The following is a 19,181-nucleotide window of genomic DNA, read 5'->3' as shown; positions in this document are numbered from 1 at the left end:
TTGTCAAAATATAATCAAGATCCCAGAGAGAAACACTGGAAACCTGTGAAGAGGATATTTAGATATATTAAAGGAACACAAAGTGCTTGTTTAGTATATACTTCAGACAATGGGAAATTAAATGCTACATCAGATGCAAGTTGGTGTACCACTAAAGATGGAAAATCATTTGGAGGCTATTTCATTAAATTAGGTAAAAATTTCATAAATTGGAAGTGCAACAAACAAAGAATAGTTGCTCTATCTACAATGGAAGCTGAACTTTTAGCATTCTGTGAATGTGCATGGGAACTTAAATGGTACGTCTTTTTACTTGAAGAATTGAGACAAGATGATCTAATTAACAAACCAATAGAAATTAGAACAGACAGTCAAGCATTAATAGATTGGATTAAAAAAAAAAAAGTTGTAGTTCAAGGCACATTAATCGAAAATATTTCTTTGTAAAGGATAAATATGAAATTAATCAAATCATTCCTCAGTTTGTGTGAACACACAAACTGAGGAAGAAGTGGATATTTTAACAAAATATCTACCTAGGATATTTTGTTAAAATATTATCTACCTAGGATAATCAAGAAGTGGATATTTTAACAAAATATCTACCTAGGATGAAATTGAAAGATGAACTATTAAAATATGGACATGACTGACTGATTAAAATTGTATCTTTAAACACAAATAAGGGGAAATTGATAGTATTTGTTTATAAAGTATAATTTTAAGTTTTAATATTTTGACAACATTGATGTTAAATTGTAAAAGAATGAGTTAAAAGACGTATCTAGAGGTATCTAGAGAGTTTGTTATATTTTGGTAGAATGTGGTAAGCTTTGTTATGACTAAACTTATTTAATAAAGTTTTCTTTTTATATATTACTATAATTTGTTTTTATTAGAAGTAGAATTCCGTAGAGAATATCATTTATATGCCAATTCCAAACCAACAAAATCATCGAAACTAGTCCTCGAAAATTTGCAAACGTAACACTGATTTTTGTTGTTTGACTTATAAATTAATCATTTACATATTTTATCAAACTGAGAATAAATTTAGTATAAATATATTTAAATAGCAGTTATTAAAATTCTTTTAATCACATTGTGGAATCATATTTTTAAATATGGTTTTGGATTTTTATTAAATATTCTTTTTGTTTTCATACAGTTCCTCCACACATTAAAGATCAAACTGTTACCGAAACTTTTAGAATAAAAGAAGGACAAGATATTTTTCTGAAATGTGAAGCTTATGGAAATCCTACTCCTAAAATATTATGGATGAAAAACAATGCACCAGTATCATTAACAAATAGTGTTAATAATAGCATTTTTGCAATAACAAATGCTACAAAAAGAGATGGTGGAAGATATATCTGCACTGCTACGAATAAAGCAGGAAGCTATGAAAAAGATTTTAACATCATAATTTTATGTAAGTTTATTTATATGCATGCTAATTATTTAATTTGTTTCCTCTTAGTGTTAAAGTTAAATACTTATTAAAATTCACATTAAATGCTTTTAATTTAGCCAATAACACTCTCAGTTTAATATTATTCTAATGAATATGATTTTTCTTTTCACAAAACATATATTACTTCTTACCAATAAAGAATAAATAAAAGACTTGCTGTAAGCTTATTAAAGCTTTTTAAGTGAAGTTAAAAAAAAAAAAAAAAAAAAAAAAAAAACTGTTGTGGGCACCACATGACCTCCTGCTGCAGAATAGCAATGATCTTCAAGAAAACTATCACTTCTGGTTGATTATTTGTACATAAAATATAATTTGTTTATGGACTTTATGGCTCAGTATTAATTATTAACACACTCATTTTTTATTATTGTATTCTCCCATACAGTGGATAATGTAACTATATGTACACATAAGTTTTCATTATTTGATATGAAAATATAACATTGATTGTTATATATCCTGTGGTTCATATGATGTTGTGGATTCACATCAGTGACTTAACAGTCATAAAAATTTTAAAAACAGCATATCTAGAATCAATTTATCAATTTTAACCAAAATCTAATGTGTTTTTCTCATTGATATAAAAGTCTTAAATACTAAAATTGAAAAGTTTTAGATTATATTTAAATATAATTTTCCTTAAAAACTGTTTTAGGATTCAAGTAATGTACTACTTGTGATTATTTGTATGGGCACCTTCCAGCTGTTTAATTTTACCCAAAACCAAATCAACATTTTATATGAATGTAGAAAGCTGAAAGACAGAAAAAAAGAGAATTTTTGAAAGTGTCATTTAAGAGACATCATGGGGGGGGGGGAAATCACATGCATGTCATTGTAAAAATGACAACAACATGTTCTATTTATGCTCATTCACTGAAAACTCTCTATCAAATTTCAATACCAAAAACACTACTTTCCCTACCTATGTGTGTAAGTTGGTGGGAAGTAAAAATAGTAAGTGTACTTTTTTCCCTTTAACAGAGCCATAAAGTTCATATATGTTTCTTCATGTGAGAGTTCCGCTTATGTAAATAAGCCTTATGGGCTTCTAATGAAGTGCCATTTCCAATTTTCTTAATTTAACTCAAAATCTAATTAATTCTTTATTTGAATGCAGAACACTTAAATATGGAAAACTGAAATTTCGAAGTTTCATGTAAGAGTAAAATGAAAAAATGTCATTACACACACATGCACACGATAAAAAAAATGAAAAACACACCAATAATGTCACACACATACAAAGCAAATGAAAAAAATCATCACACACTTATACACAGACTTATATAGTGTGGAAATGTGGTGTGGGTATCGTAAGTCATGCTTATGCACTGAAAACTCATTATCAAAATTTTGGACTAAAAAAATTATATTCCTTAGGATGGCAGGATATAATTAAATACTGACAATGGATTTTTTTGGAAGTTTATTATAAGAGTTATCATAGATAAAAAAAATCATCACATACATACAAACATTGTTATAAAAATAATAAACATTTGGGGACTGTTTATACACTGAATACGTACTGTCAAATTTTTAGTACTAAAACATTACCTCCAGTACTTATGTATATGAGTTGGTGGAAGGTAAAAATTTTAAAATAAATCTTTTCATGTAACTTTTGTTGTTTCATGTGTTATTTATTCATGTGTTATCTGAATAAAATTCAAGATTATAATTTGATTATATTGTAAGTGGGTATTTTTATGCAGATTGTTTGCAAAGTTATATATAAAGCAAAGTTTGATATAAGTTTGATATTGCAAAGTTAGTTTTTCTTCCAGAATTTAAATAATAGTTATCTTTTCATTTCATTTTTAAAAAATCATGAAAAAATTTAAAAATATAACTTATACCTTTTTCAGCTCCTCCAAAACTTGAAAACAGTTATAAAATGCCCAACAAATATTCTAAGAAAGCTCGGAAAGAAGTATTGAAAAATATGCCAGTTGAACTCATTTGTCCATTTTCTGGAGACCCTTTGCCTCAATATGTATGGATGAAAGATGGGGATATTTTAGATCCAAATACTAATTCTTTTGTTGTTATGTCTAATGGAGGAAAACACCTGAAAATTAAGCATGCTAAAGCTGAAGATGCTGGAAAATATATCTGCATTGCAAAAAATGAAGTTGGAGAGGCCAGGCATGACTATGCTGTTGATGTATTAGGTAGAATTTTCCTCTGTTTGTGTTATTTTTTACTTGTACTTTCATATGGTTTTAAGAATATAATGTTTAATGTTTTTAGTAAATTCTAAAATGTAATGAAATTGAATATATTAAAGTAAATAAAGGCATTGGGAATGGGATTGAAATTTCTATTTAATAGAAAATTTTTGGAAATGTATTATTTATAATTTTTTTTATCATAAATAGGTTAATTTAGGTTAAATTAAAGCAAAGCATGTAAGGACTTTACCTTTATGTGCTTTGCCTAAGCAATGCTTTTATTGAAGACGTTTTTGAGGGACACTGATATCCGTGTTACAAAAAATGTGAATAACATATTCCCCATGTATAATATACTGATATTCGACATGTTATGCATGAGGAAAACCACAAAAACTCCCATGGATCCAGGATTTGAGCGCAGGTTTATTTTTCTTTATTTGTTTGCCAGGATTTACACACAGGTTGAACTAGCAGTATTTAATGCTTGGCTGTTAATGAGCTTTAATATAAATAATGCAATAGGTGCATGTCAATTAAAAGCTCAAAATATCTAAATGTTTTTATAAATAGCAAAATTCAACTTTCATTTGATGTTAATTTCAACAAGTTAAGGAATTGGTAAAAGAAAAATGATCGGATCTTCCTTTTGTCATCAGCAAATTTATTGTTTCTGTCATCATTTAAAGTGCATGGATTAGCTTTCTTTATCACTTTTTTTTTAAATTAGTGGTAAGTAGGTATTGTTTAGCTGTTAATAAAAATTACTGTGATAAATAAAGTCTGGGTTTTTTTCATTAGCCCAGATTCATTTCATAAATTTTCTAATTGAGTATTTCCAATGTTTGTAGTTCTTTATATTTGAATTATTATATTGCAGTTCCTCCATCGATAACATCTGAATATGCATCCAGCTTATCTCTCAGAGAAAGAGAAAGTCTCACTTTAAATTGCAATACAACTGGAAATCCTTCTCCTTTTGTTATATGGCTAAAAGATGGTATTGAAGTGGAAGCTAACGATGATGACTTGAAATTTTCTTTCAGCAATATGAATCTTGAAATTACAGACATTAAGGTAACATTTATTACATTCTAGTAGTAAGTTATTCCATTGTATCTATTCTTTACTCATTTTGGTGAGTAACATGTCATTTTTTGTATAATGCAGATTTAAACATTTTTAGAATGTGCTGCTGATAAAAATTCAGAATTTTCTAAGAATAAGAATATTTATCAAATACAAATAATTTTTTCTAATAAAATATAAAGAAAGTGTAGGAAAAAATTTAAAAGCATAAATATGACTCTTTATTCTTTATCTTTGGTAAATGGACTCTGACTCTTGCTATAAGTGCTGACTGAAAATTCTTATTTTTGCAATATTCGTTCTCTGCAATAAACTACTCTTCTTTTTATTTTTCTTGTTGCTACTATTATTAGTACTCTGTAGTCATGTGTCATATAATACACTTATTACTCTAGTTAATATGCAGTTTATTTTGTAAACGTGTCTCTTAATTAGTCATAATTAATTAAATGATTTCTCCTTGCATTTAATACACTGTAGGAACTATTATAAAAATGAGTATAGCATTTAGTAATATTGTATAAAATCCAATAAAAGGTGGTAGATGCGTATTGCAGTGACAATTTTAACAAATAATCCTAAAAGATTTGAACCTCATCGGACAAAAATTTGCAAGTTAGTGCTATTATACTTCATGGCATATTGAAGTGAATATGTAAGCCAATACGAGTAGCAGAGTGTGAAGCTCATAATTAAAAATATGTCCGTCAGAAAGCCTTTGACTGTTTATGAAAAACAGGGTATGAGCAGAAAGATAGAAGAGGGAGAGAAATAAGCTCAAGCATAAAGAGATCTAAAAATATGACTTATAAAATCAGGAAAATTTTTAGAGACTTATATGATATATTTTGATCAAGATTGAAAACATGCTACAACTCTTTCTCATACAGTCAAAAGTCGTTAATCCGGACTTGTCGGGACTTCGGCGATTACGGATTATCGATTTTTCCGGATTATAGATCATCAGTTAAATCTGGTAAGATGGCATGCAAAAATTATAAAATTAAAAATATGAAACCATAATTTATGAAATAAAGAACAATTATGATCTTAAAGGGTATCAAAATTTACCAAAAAAAAATAAAAAGCTTAATATTTATTTGTTTACTTTATTAAACATTTCTTTCAATGCAAGTTGTTTAAGTTCCTTCGTTTTATGTGATAATACTTTCTCTTTAATTCTATAAACAGACATAATTTCTTCTTCAGTTACAAAGTTCCGCTGTTGAAGTCCTATAATTGCTGTGTTGAGAATACTGACTAATTTGTCAATAGAAATTTTTTCGTTTTCAATAACCTCTGTGTCACTTTCTTCACTATCGGAAGCAAATTATAATGATGAGGAATTTGATTTAAATCATATCAAAGACGGATTACAACGAGATGAAATACTACATTTAGTAAGGAATTATAAGCCAAATAAAATGAAAACATCTGCCCTGAAGATAAGGATAGTGCTGACAGATCAACTTCCAATTCATTGCACGCCGCGGCGTTCCCCCCAGAGCAGCGTAAAATTGATAAACAGATTTTGGAATGGTTAGGTCATTTTTTGCAGCAATTCCACTTTTGTTTAACGGACTTCAAAACATACTTTTGCTTTGTAGATCCTTTACATATTAGTAAATATATATCGGAAATTCTATTTGACATAATCGAAAGTTCAAGCTTACTTTTATAAAATTGGGCTAACAGTCTGCAAAAAATAATAAGCCGGATCCAATTCAAAGATTAAGGAACAACGCAATCTGCAACATTAACTGAATTAGATAATTTTAGCTTAGCTTATACCGTCCATTATACATTAAACGCGCATGCGTGAACGTATTTTGCGCACATGCATATTCGCAGCCGTGAATGTCTTACGCGCATGCATCAACGCGACGCATGCGCGTAAGACCATACAGAAAGACACTATACAGAAAGTTTGTAACTTTGAGGTCTGGATTATGGGTGTCCGAATTAATGACTTTTGACTGTATAAGCCAATACGAGTAGCAGGGTGTGAAACTCATAATTAAAAATATGTCTGTCAGAAAGCCTTTGACTGTTTGTGAAAAACAGGGTCTGAGCAGAAAGATAGAAGAGGGAGAGAAATAAGCTCAAGCATAAAGAGATCTAAAAATATGACTTATAAAATCGGGAAATGTTTGGAGACATAGATAATATATTTTGATCAAGATTGAAAACATGCTACAACTTTTTTTCATATATGGATGTAATCTAAGGAATAGAAAATGATTGTTTCACAAAATCTAAGAGAGTTGTTTGCATTTACATGATTATGATTGTCCTGATATACTCTGAAGGAAGACTTCACTAAAGAGGTTTCTGCTGAGGGAGACCATTGATTTATCCCTGACTGACTCAGGTTATTTAAAGTGCTTCTTAAGAGAACCGTGGAGTTCTCTTTGCTGTTAATTTTGATTTTTAGTGAAAGAAATTCTGGAGAAATTACAATCTGGAGGAAAGCGAACACTCAATAGTCCTCTCAGTATCATTCATCCTGATTCTGTAAACTCGCATAATATAACTGGGATTAATTTTGGTAGATTTATTAGTTCACATATCTGATTATTGTTCATTGTTTCCACTATGCATATTGCAAATTGTTTTTTCTTGTGCTTCAGGATTAATATCACTAGAAAATCTCTCAGCTTTAGTGATTACTCGCTGAGCATCTGAGAAATCATCAATAAGCACCTGAGAAAAGTTTCATAGCTGCTTTTCAGAAACCACTTGAATTTCTCCCTCATTATTCTTGGTGTTGGGGGATGACTGGTGGGTTACCACTGTGTTGAGTGACAGCAGGTAGCTCATCTAACTTCTTATAATTATTCAGTATATTTGTGAGGTTGCATAATACTTACTGTATTTTAAACTCAAAGCATATTTATTTCAATTACAGGAAGCTCTTTACAAATATATATATAATTCGTGGATAGCACAGACAGTTATTGAAATGAATTAGTATAGCCCTCGTAGAGGAGCCTGCTAATGAGAATCGATCTGTCTAGTCAAGAGTTCAGGAGCCATCTGGCATGTTACTATGATGGAAAAAAACTTCAGACTGAATTAGCCATGCTTGATTAACTTTACAGTAGTATTTACATCCTCTCATTCATTATATCGGAAACGATACCAGAGAAAAAACAAAATCATTGGTTCGTCAGCCCTCCTGAAACTGAGTCTTTGACGACAGACAGGGTACAGAACGCTAAAATCTCCTGACACTAGTCATGAAGTTATGTCTCTTGCACTGTTAACTGGAATGAATTATTGCTTCTGCGATCTCAGAAACATGTCCTGTGACATATCGTGAAAGCTTGAAAGCAGTGACTTGCAGGACCGCACACACAATTTTCTCATCTCTGTATGGCCTGCCGCAGTCTTTTCACCATATGCAAAATTTTTTTATTCTTCCTTTCTTCTAAATTTTCATGTTCTTTTCACTTACTCGTTTTGATACTTTTCCTGATCTGAGTTACTGCATAAATTTTTACTGATTTCATATTTTCCTACCCATTCTTGAAAAATTGGACTAAAGCTTAATTTTTTTTCTTTCAAATTAATCAGAAAAAAATTACCCAAGCTTAATTTTGTTAAGCTCTTTCAGGCTTAAACCATTTTAAGTTCCAGTAGTACTTTTTCCAATCTATATATAAATTATTTGATCAATTTATAATCATTTTTTCCCTTTAGTCTTATCACTCTGGAAAATATATTTGCATTGCTACAAATCTTGCTGGATCTACTGAAAAGGAATTTAATGTGGATGTTCTCAGTATGGAATAAATTCTTTGTTTCTTTTTATATTAATGTAAAGTAATTTAATTGTTAATCTTTATTATTTCTGGAGTAATTAAGTTGAAAAAAGTTATTTGTTTCTTAATATCTGACAGTAAAATACGGTACTTTTCCGTTTCGCCGGCGCAAATCTCACCAAGCAGACTTTGTTGGCGACAGCATACGGTATACACATAAAAAATTTTAGTTCTAAGAATTTTGTATTTTGAAGGCATAAAAATATTAATATTATTTAAAATTTTGTAAAAATGCATTAATTGAAGAATTTACTATGCTTTCATGGTTCAACACCCTGATTCGCTGGTTCGTATCACGTGACCCAAAGTGATCTCATCTCACGTAAACTGCGCTACAAAAATGTAGTTCTCTCAGTAATTATCTACATTAATTTAAGTTAAATTTTAATTTGGAATACAAGTTTAAATGCAAGAATTATTTCAATTTGTACGAATAGCTTACTCTGAAATTATGTAAAACTGTAGTGCTTTACTTTGCTAGTGCATTCTCATTAGAATTGAAGAATTTAATCCTTAATTTTGCCTTTCGTATATTTTCGCCTTCAGGTGAGTGGTGTGATTGCATTCTAATTGAATTAATTACCGCAAATGGTCTTAGGGTATAAAATTTAACTATCTTTTGTAAAAATTCTATGTAATTGTATGCCAGTATTGGTAGAAAAAATCAATCTGATAAGAAATGACTGTGACTTGTTTTGAAAATGAAGCGTAAAAGGTTACCAGAGAAGATATTCTGTTTGGTATCAGTTGTACCATTATTGCCAACCTTTATTGTTTGCGCTGGCAAAATGGAAAAGTATCTAAAATACTTTAATAGAGACTTTAATATATAAATATATATTTTTATTTATTTGTATTTTACTAAAGCTGCTTTATGCTTACCTTGCTAAATCATGACATTGCATTTTTGTTTTTAAATGTTAACTGTTTTTCATTTTTAAATGCTTTCATTTTTAATTGTTATTTTCCTGTACTTTTGTTTTGGCAGTAGCTTTTGATGTACTTACAGAAAGGGGTACATCAAAAGCTACTTACAAGTTTTTACTTACAAAAACTCAGTTCAACTGAGGTTGGTATGTAGTCACTTTTACTGTCAGTGTCTGTAACATCGTTGTGAGTGTTTTTACGTGCTATCTCAATATTATTATCAATTCCAATGTATTCTGAAACGAAACTTTATAATTTCATTCGTTGATGTCCAAAAATATTAGAAATAGTTTACAATACCTATGTGGCTTCTTCTAAATAAAAAATACATTTCCCTAAAGTAATTTCTGTATTTTGCAAGATTGCTTACCATGCATTTAGTATGATGCGCTGCAAAAATATCGACATAGTTTTACCTTTCAAAGTGTATCTTTTAACTGATCCAATTTTCAGAAGATTCAGCTTTATTTATCTTTTACCAATTTTCATAAGATTCAGCTTTATTTATCTTTTTTTGAACAACACTTTTGCTGTAGTGACTTTTGAAAGCTTTAATAAAACCTTGGTCTAAAGGCTGAATGACACTAATTTAATGTTTTTCAGAGCAGCATCAGAGGGATGTGTAACACAGTTATCTAACAATAAAGCTATATCTTTTAGCTCTTCCCCCCCCAATTCTCTTTCCCATTTCAAAAGGAAATCAGTAAAAATACTGGTTTTCATCCATGAGTTCTTGTTTTTATAGGATAAATTTTGCATCAAGGTTTTCTATTTTTCCAATAACCAATGGCATTCTTAATTGTTGCATCCATATTGCATAGTAATAATATAGTAGCTTGCTCTTTTAATTTCTTAATACCAGTAAAGTGTTCACTTTTAAACATTAATGTGTGCTACGTAATGCTCTGCAACATGAACCAATTTCATCTGTATTATAAATTTTGTGTGGCTTGTATTCTTTTAGAATCCTGCATAAATACTTTTTATCCATTTTTCAGCTGAATGATGATCTGCTCCTTGCTTCTCACTATGTAGTTTCCTGTAAACAACATTATTTCTCTCATTTCATCTTATGAGTTTGCACAAAATTTTCTGCCAGCATTTTAGCGAATTCTACAGCTTTTGTGGTCAAATGAGATTGGACAATTTTTTTAGTCTCACAGTTTGAAACAACTCTAGAAGTGCAGCTTCGTCTCTCAATTTCCCATCCCTTTTGTACTTCCTTGAGACATCTGCATTTTTTGCTAGTTCTTTATCAATTTTATTTCTTTAAGTAATTTGCACAATGCTGTTTGGGAAATTCCCAATTTAAATGCTGCTTCTTTTTGGCTGCATTTACTAAATGTGTCGTAATCTTTCAGCAGTTTATCCTTTTCTTTTAAGCATAGATTATTTTGTTAAGGCATCTTCGACATATTACAAGCCACACATCCAGCAAATAAAAGAATGTTTTTTCCAGCGTTTTGTTCAAATCCTAAATTTCTGTTTCTAGACAGTGGAAAATTGACTTGTCACTTCCTGGTTATTATAGACATAATCAATGCTTTTCCCACTCCCCTTTTCCTATTGAAGAAATTGGTAATGTACAATAATGCAAGGAAGTATATCATGTTTTCTGAGAACATTTTGCAAACTTAAGCATATGCACTTCCATCCTCTGTCAGCTGGAATTCAAAAAGGGAATCGGGGCTTATTGATGCATCCTGGGAAAACCTCACATACTTATAATTGAAGAACTTGTTTCCACTTTCTTGTATTATAATTTACTGGATGCTCTTAACCAAAAGTCTGAGTGGATTGTTTACTTTATAAATTTTAATCTATATGAAAACATTTTTCTCTCGGGAATTGCAGGACACATTGAGCACTGATTTTTCGAATGCACATTGTGGTCACGGGTGATACCCGGGACCCTGAGGATTAGATGAGGCTTGCCAAAGGAGCTTGCTCCTACTTAGTCACATCGGATGTAAAACTCGGTCAACCTAAGGTCGTATTCAATTGGCCGAGAAGCGTACCACTTAAGAGGTCGCTCAAGGGCGAGAGAAAAGATGCTAAAAAAAAGAGGACGGTAAAGAGTTCCGTAACCTCAAGAATGAAATATATACATGATATATAAAAATGGCTAAGTGGCAAAATGACTATATAAATATGAAAACTTATATTATACTTATAAAAATGAGAATAAAAATTCAAAAATGAAAGAGGAAGGTATTGGAGGGATTCCACCCCTCCCCACCATCCTTTCTCAAACATGAATACAAGTGAATTAATTTAAATTTAGACTACTTTTAATCTGTTTTCTAAATTAAACAATAAAAATATAGAAAATATTAATAAATATCAAAACTTGGATAAAAGTAGTTTTTATTCATAAATTAAAACTAAATACTTAACAGCTAAATTAAAGGCTGATTGCACTCCACCCTTTCCTGGTTGAGAACCCCTGCCAAGATACATGTGTTACACATTTTTACCAACAGTGTTACATTATTGCGTTATTGAACAAAAATTCTCGACTAGATTAGACAAGTAAGCATCTTTCCCTTCCTCCAAAATAACAGAAAAAGGTACTCTTCTGTTATTGGGACCAGATTCAGAAATGTAGGTATATATGCATGCATATATTGGTGTATGTGTTCATGTATGCATGTATAAATGTATGTGTGGGCACATGTATGCACATACGTAAATACACACATGCATACATACATATTTTTCTGAATCTGGTCTGGATAACGGAAGCGTGTCGAAAGAAGTATAGAAAATAAGTGCATGTTTATTATGATCAAATGCAGAGAAGAAAACAATAATCATGATATGCTTATTTTAAAATTGTGTTGTATAGTTATAAAAGTATTTACACATGATAGGTGGCTATAACTAATAATTAAAATATCTTATTCCTGTCTTCCAAAGAAGAGAAAATGTCTTTGAAAGTTTCATAATGTTTGCATTTAAATTTCAGCTCCTCCTCGTTTAAATTTGGAGCAAGAGGAAGCTGTGGGTCGACCAACCGCTTATGTTAACAAACCTGTTTCACTCGAGTGCCCAATTTCTGGTAACCCATTTCCTCAAATAAGTTGGATGAAAAATGGAAAATATATAAAACTGGAAGAAGAACAGAATATATATGTGCATGATGATGGACGCAAAATATCAATTTTAAGAGCTAAGGAAGATGATACTGGTCTATATAAATGTGTAGCTGATAATGCTGTTGGAAGCAGTGCCTATGTTTTTGATCTCGAAATTTTAGGTAAGTTTTTATTGTTGAAAATTTAAAAATATAATTATATAAAATGTCATGCTTTGTGCAATATTGTATGAACCATTTGCTTAGTGAAATTAATGTAGTTGCATTCAAAATAGCTCATAGTTTCAAGAGAGAAGAGAAACACACCAAAGTATAGCGTAAAAAATTAAGGCAAAATAATCATGCTTGGAGTAGATTTCAATTTTCAGCTAAATTCAGAGAATATCACCGAGTTTCAATTAAAGTCTATGCCGAAGACAAGGTTGTTATTTTGCCTAATTTTAGCTAATAATGTGTCAAAATTATAATATGTTGAAAAAGGTCATGTGTTTGTTTCATATACATATATTTAGCATTATCATTTTACCAGTTTCCAATATAAATATCTGCGCTGTAATTATTTTTAATTAGTAATATATTGTAGTCTGACATTTATAATTAATTAGTGTGATTAAATGCAATATTACATGAAATAATGTTAACTAAATATAAAATATTGTAATTCATTTAATTATGTGTCAAATTAATTGTTCAGTTTGTTATTTGTCAGTTATTTGTTCAGTTTTTTTTTTTTTTTTTTTTTAATTTATATTTCTTTTCACGTACTTATAAACTATATTACATTTTAAAATTTAGTACCCATCTTCAGAAGGGAGAGACAAAGATTTAAATTAGATTTAGATATTCTTTATTTCTTCAGCTCAGTGTTTTTTCAATCATTTTCATACTCTTTTTAAGATGTGATTTGAAATCTACAAGTTTTAGTTGTTTTGCAAAATATTTTCTGAGCATTTCAAAATTCTGTGTGCTTATAAGAATGCTTCAACATTTATGTGTTTGTTTCATGTTAACCATATTCATGTCTTTCTTCAGAATTTTAATTCAATATTTTCCTCCCATCTGCTGCCTTGTTTAAGTTGTAGTGACATTAGGTTAATTGGAAAAGCCAGATATGAAAAATGAGCAAGTGCCTTCGTCGGGAATCGAACCACGGACCTCTACACCATAAAGACACACTAGGAAAGTGGGAAAAATACCTTATATACTCCCCCTTTTAAAGGGTGACTGGGGTTTTTAGGAGACCCAATTGGCAAATGTGGGTGCGGAGAATCATCATCCAACAATCCTTTTTTAGTTCAGGCATCACTGTAGAGACATTAGGTTAATTGGGAAAGCCAGAGAGATGAAAAATGAGCAACCTCGTTCGCTGGGAATCGAACCACATACCTCTGGCATACCGGCCCAGCGTGCAGAACCACTACACCACGAAGGCAATCTAGAAAAGCAGGAGAAATACCTTATAAAGTCATATATATTAACAGAATTTTCATCAATAACTCGTTACAACTGCTGACTTTAATAAATTGCCTACATGTACTTTCTAACATTTCTTGAATGATATTAATGAAATTCATTTCATGGCAAATAAAAACAGGTTGTTATTAATAAAGCGCATTAGCTAGAAAAACATGTCAAGCTAAAGCTAGGCATCATTCAATCATTACAGCATTATTTTTTCTCGTCAGAATCTCTTTCTAATAAGCTTGATTATTTAAAATCATTTGGAGAGTATTTTCTTCCATAGTTATTGTTAAAGCCTTTAAAAAATTTTCGTCTTGTTATCAAAGAAGACATTCTACTGTTAGAAACAGCATTAGTAACCCTGTTCTGCTATTTCATGTTTTCATTTAGCTACAAAATTACTTGTATTCTCCAGAAGTTCAATTTTCAAGTCATTTTCTCACCTATTAATAAAATCCATTGTTCAATTTTTAAAGGTTCCATTTTTGACTTGAATTCCGGGGGAAATTATAGCATAGCTTGTCAGTGTGGTTTGAGATTATACAGGCCAAAATAAAACTGCATTAAAGTTTCACATCAAGAGATGTGAATCTTACGTTCAAAAAGAAGAAGTAAATGAATCTTAGTCAATCATTGTTAGAAATCATTTATTGCTATTCAGCCACATTAATCATTGTTCTTCGATTAATCGTTGTTAAAAATTTAATCACCATTTTGACTTAGAGCCTGAAAAAATTATCCAAATGGCTTCTTCATTTTCTGAATTGGATTTCCTTGAAGCTTTTCTCATGTAAAAAGATTTATCTTGTTTAGTTAATGACTTAATTCCAATACAGTTCTTCCCAGTGCTTTTAAAATGCTTATTAATTTAATTCTTTTGTTGCTATGTCTATGGATGGATGGGGCTACCTTCTCATTCGTTTTACTCTTTTGCTTTTGGTCCTTTCTCTTTAAAATTTTCTCCAGATGATGAGGGATTTGCTCCTATTGTCTTTGAAATCAATAGTGTCATGGTTAAAATATTAGCATAACAGAAGTTTATTGCTTTTCCTGATTATATGTCAATATCTGTGAAAGAAATTTATGATGAAGTATATGTCAGATTTGCATTTGTTGGAGTAGCACAAAGTGTTTTGGAAAATTAAAATAGATATCAAAGTCAAAAAATATTTAACTGTTACAGTTTTGAAAAACGTAACGGAATATAAAAAGTAAAATTAAAATTTGTTAAAATGAACTGTTTGTTGGTTTCATCTAATTTTTCCAACTTTCCTTTTAATTTTTAAAGCTATTGAAATCATTTATGTAATTTTTTTTTTAAAATTCTTTCAGTGGTTAATAACTTGCTAATCTTTCAGTGGTAGCATCTTTAATGCAATTTACATACAGCTGTAATTAATTTAAATTTGTGCTTGTTTGAAAAGTAATTTTTCTCAATTATCTGTTGTATATTGGGAAGTATTTCTTATAAATTTATTACCAGACTCTTCAAAACTGAATGTGTTATATTTCAGTACCACCAACAATAGACAGACGTAAACTACAAAAAGTTTACTTTGTGAAGGAAGGAGGATCTGTTACAATTAAATGTCCCATTAGTGGCCATCCAAAGCCAATAATCACATGGCTAAAAGATTCTGATATAATTCCTCTTCATTCTTCTCCCCATATTCATTTTTCTGATGGTTTCCAGAATTTACGGCTTAAATATGCTTCTTTACGAGATGCTGGACGATATATTTGCATTGCAGGAAATGAAATAGGAACTGCTGAACAGGATTTTAAAGTTGATGTTCAAGGTTAGTTTATTTCTCCATTAATATTCTTGCAGTTTGTGTGTTTTGGGTACATAATTATACATGTTATATATTCTCAGCATAATTTATGTTATGTGTAATTATTGAATGAATTAACACCATTTTTAAAATTAATAAATAGCTCTGTATATCATTTAGCCATATCAATAATACTTGTAATCTTTCTAATGAAAAAATTATTTTAATATGTTAAAAGCTTTTCTTCATACATAAATAATTAGAATAACAAAAAAAATGAGTAGAGGAATATAAAAAAATGTGAAAAAGGTAATAAAAATACAAATAGGTATCAAATTATACAGTACAAAGTCTTTAATCTGGATGTCCATAATCCGGAATGATCTATAATTGGGACCTCAAAGCTACAAACTTTTTGCGCATGCATAGCGGTTACATATGCACGTTTAATGTATAACGAACGGTATAAGCTAGGCTAAAATTATCTAATTATCTATTTCAGTTAATGTTGCAGATTGTGTTGTTCCTTAATCTTCTAATTGAATCCGGCTTATTATTTTCTGCAGACTGTTAGAGAGCAATTTTATAAAAAATAAGCTTTAACTTTCGTTTATGTCAAAAAGAGTTTCCGATTCTGGAGCTGCCAAAGGATCTACAAAGCGAAAGCATGTTTCGATGTCCATCAAACAAAAAGTGGAATTCCTGCAAAAAATGTATAAAGGCATGAAGAAAGTGACAGAGAGGTTAGTGACAACGAACAAATTTCGATTGACAAGTTAGTTGGTATTCTTGGCACAGCAATTACAAGACTTGAACAGCGGAACTTTGTAACTGAACAAGAAATTATGTCTGTTTATAGAATTAAAGAGAAAGTATTAGCACATAAAATGAAGCAACTTAAACAACTTACATTGAAAGAAATGTTTAATAAAGTAAACAAATAAATATTAAGTTTTTTTTTTTTTTTTTTTTTTTTTGTAAATTTTGATACTTTTTAGATCATAATTGCTCTTTATTTCGTAAATTACACTTTTGTAGTTTTAATTTTATAATTTCTGCATGCCATCTTACCAGATTTAAATTGATGATTTATAATCTGGAATCGCTGAAGTTCCGACAAGTCTGGATTAAAGACTTTGTGCTGTATTAGATTTCTTAATGAGGCAAAGAATTTTAGAATTCCCAATGCCTGTCTACTTAATTGTTACATCCACATTTTTTAGCCAATGGGTAAATATTAAGTAATATTAAGTTTTCAAATTAGGTTGCTTAACAAATTCCAGTCAAATTTTTCATATAGAATTTGAAGTAAGCCATTTGTAGCTTTTTTATTTGAGAATTTTGTTTCTGAGTTTAGAAATAAATCATTATTTAAGTATATGCATTGTAATCTCAATAACAAAGCTATCAAGTCCTCACGGGTGTCAATCGATTGGTCACTAGTCCTTGTGTCAGTGGCTTGGGGTCAAGCTCTCGGGAGTACCTGCTTTCGGGAAAGCCGACTGTGGGGCTTCAGTTTGCGTATAGGTCCGGCTAGCCCTAGCACAGGAATCTGTGTTCCCTTGTTGGGCTCCGTGGTGGGCAGGGCCGTCGGACCCGAATCTTTTTTCTTTCAATTATGGCTTCTCTATTCATTCTGAAAAAACCCGATTCAAATGACACCAATCAAGATATAGAAATCGTTGACAAATCAATTAAAAAGATCCAGACCGATGAAAATGCCAAAGATACTGAAATTATTGACAAATCCAGTACCAAGAAGATCCGAACTGATGCAAATGCCAAAGAATCTACTGATTGTCCGCGCTTCCTTGTTGTCTCTAGTCCTTCTGGTGAACTGCAAAAGATGTCTCCTTTTCTCGTAAACAAATATATACATTCATGTATAGGCGAGCCAAGGAACATAAAGCGTCTCCGATCAGGAGACCTGCTTATTGATACCATGTCGGCCGCCCAGTCTGCTTCTCTTTCTCGACAAACCAAATTTGGAGAAATATCTATAACTGTGTCAGCGGGTAAAACACTTAATTTTTGTAGAGGTGTGATCTCGGAGATCGACCTTCTGTGTGTTTCAGAAGAAGAGTTCGTCTCCGAGTTAGCTGACCAAAATGTCTGTGGTGCTAGGCGGATCAAGATGCGAAAGGAAGGTAAGTTGATCGATACAAAACACGTGATCCTTACCTTCAACACGCCTGATCTGCCTAAGAATATTAAGGCCGGATATCTAAATCTTCCTGTAAGACCTTATATTCCTAACCCTATGCGATGTTTCTAGTGCCAGCGTTTCGGCCATTCTAAGATGACTTGTCGTGGCAGCCTCACATGCGCCCGATGCTCACAGATTGGCCACGATTCTGAAAATTGTACCGCTGCGCCTTCGTGTATAAATTGCAAGGGTCAGCACCCAGCATTTTCACGCTTGTGCCCAAAATGGAAATCCGAAAAAGAAGTACAGACTCTTAAAGTTACCAGGAACATCTCGTATGCTGAAGCCAGAAAACTAGTTCAAAGCACACAGCTCCAATCAAACAAATCTTATGCCAGTGCAGTTAAAACAACACGTAGCATTGCCACCCAAACATCAATAGGCACGCAGACTAAACCAAATAAAACCCAACTGACTACATCCACCAAGAAAATGGAAAATGCAAAAAAAAAAAAAAACTCATTTAATACAAAAAAAAAAAAGAAAGAAAGAAACAGTCATTCAAAGTAAACCTAAAACTGAAAGTCACAAAATAATTAATAAAAATAGAAGTCCTAGCAATAGCTCTCTTGACGATATGATTTCTGAATCTGCGGATTCAGACGGTAGGGAAGTAGAAGAGGGTCTAGAAGTTCCCAGGCATCCACTTCCACGAAAAACCAAACAAGAGCACAGAAAGAACAAAAACCAGTCATAATGGCCACCCTCGTCTCATGGAACCGTCGCGGTTTCCACCGAAATTTGCTCGACATCAAAGCCATAATTAATGCTTATCATCCTGTATGCTTCGCAATACAGGAAACAAATCTAAAACCAGAACAACAGGCAAAACTTCGGAGGTTTTCCTTTGTCAGGAAAGATAACCTTGCAGGCGAGCGTGCCAATGGAGGTGTAGGTCTCCTCACCTCACAGGATTATCCCTCAAATGTGCTTTCTTTCACGACATCCCTCCAAGTTGTCGCTATTCAAACAAATTTTTATATTGTTGTTACAGTCGTTTCTCTGTATTTGCCTCCAAATGAGCATATTGATCAGCAAGATTTAAATGGTCTTTTAGAGCAGCTGCCTGAGCCTTTCATCATATTAGGAGATTTTAACAGCCATAGTCCACTCTGGGGTAGTAAAGATACAAATTGCCGAGGAAG

At 31.3% G+C, this 19,181-nt stretch overlaps 1 protein-coding gene across 5 annotated transcripts in view; it reads left to right on the top strand.

The window, feature by feature from the left end:
- The window catches only part of LOC118195450 (hemicentin-1-like), a 331,768-nt gene that overhangs the window by 130,845 nt on the left and 181,742 nt on the right, over window positions 1–19,181 (top strand). For all 5 annotated transcript variants that reach the window (XM_085827451.1, XM_085827448.1, XM_085827449.1 and 2 more), the window contains exons 25-30: window positions 1,169–1,435; window positions 3,352–3,657; window positions 4,538–4,734; window positions 8,449–8,530; window positions 12,466–12,756; window positions 15,570–15,854. In XM_085827451.1, coding sequence (XP_085683577.1) covers window positions 1,169–1,435; window positions 3,352–3,657; window positions 4,538–4,734; window positions 8,449–8,530; window positions 12,466–12,756; window positions 15,570–15,854 — 1,428 coding nt within the window. The remainder of the gene's footprint in view (window positions 1–1,168; window positions 1,436–3,351; window positions 3,658–4,537; window positions 4,735–8,448; window positions 8,531–12,465; window positions 12,757–15,569; window positions 15,855–19,181) is intronic.

This window comes from Stegodyphus dumicola, chromosome 12 (assembly GCF_044657685.1).
Source record: "Stegodyphus dumicola isolate Sdum_Otavi_A_Nest chromosome 12, ASM4465768v1".
NCBI classification, from domain to species: domain Eukaryota; kingdom Metazoa; phylum Arthropoda; class Arachnida; order Araneae; family Eresidae; genus Stegodyphus; species Stegodyphus dumicola.
The sequence above is the reverse complement of the archived record's forward strand: the minus strand, read 5'-3'. Positions and strand labels throughout refer to the sequence as shown.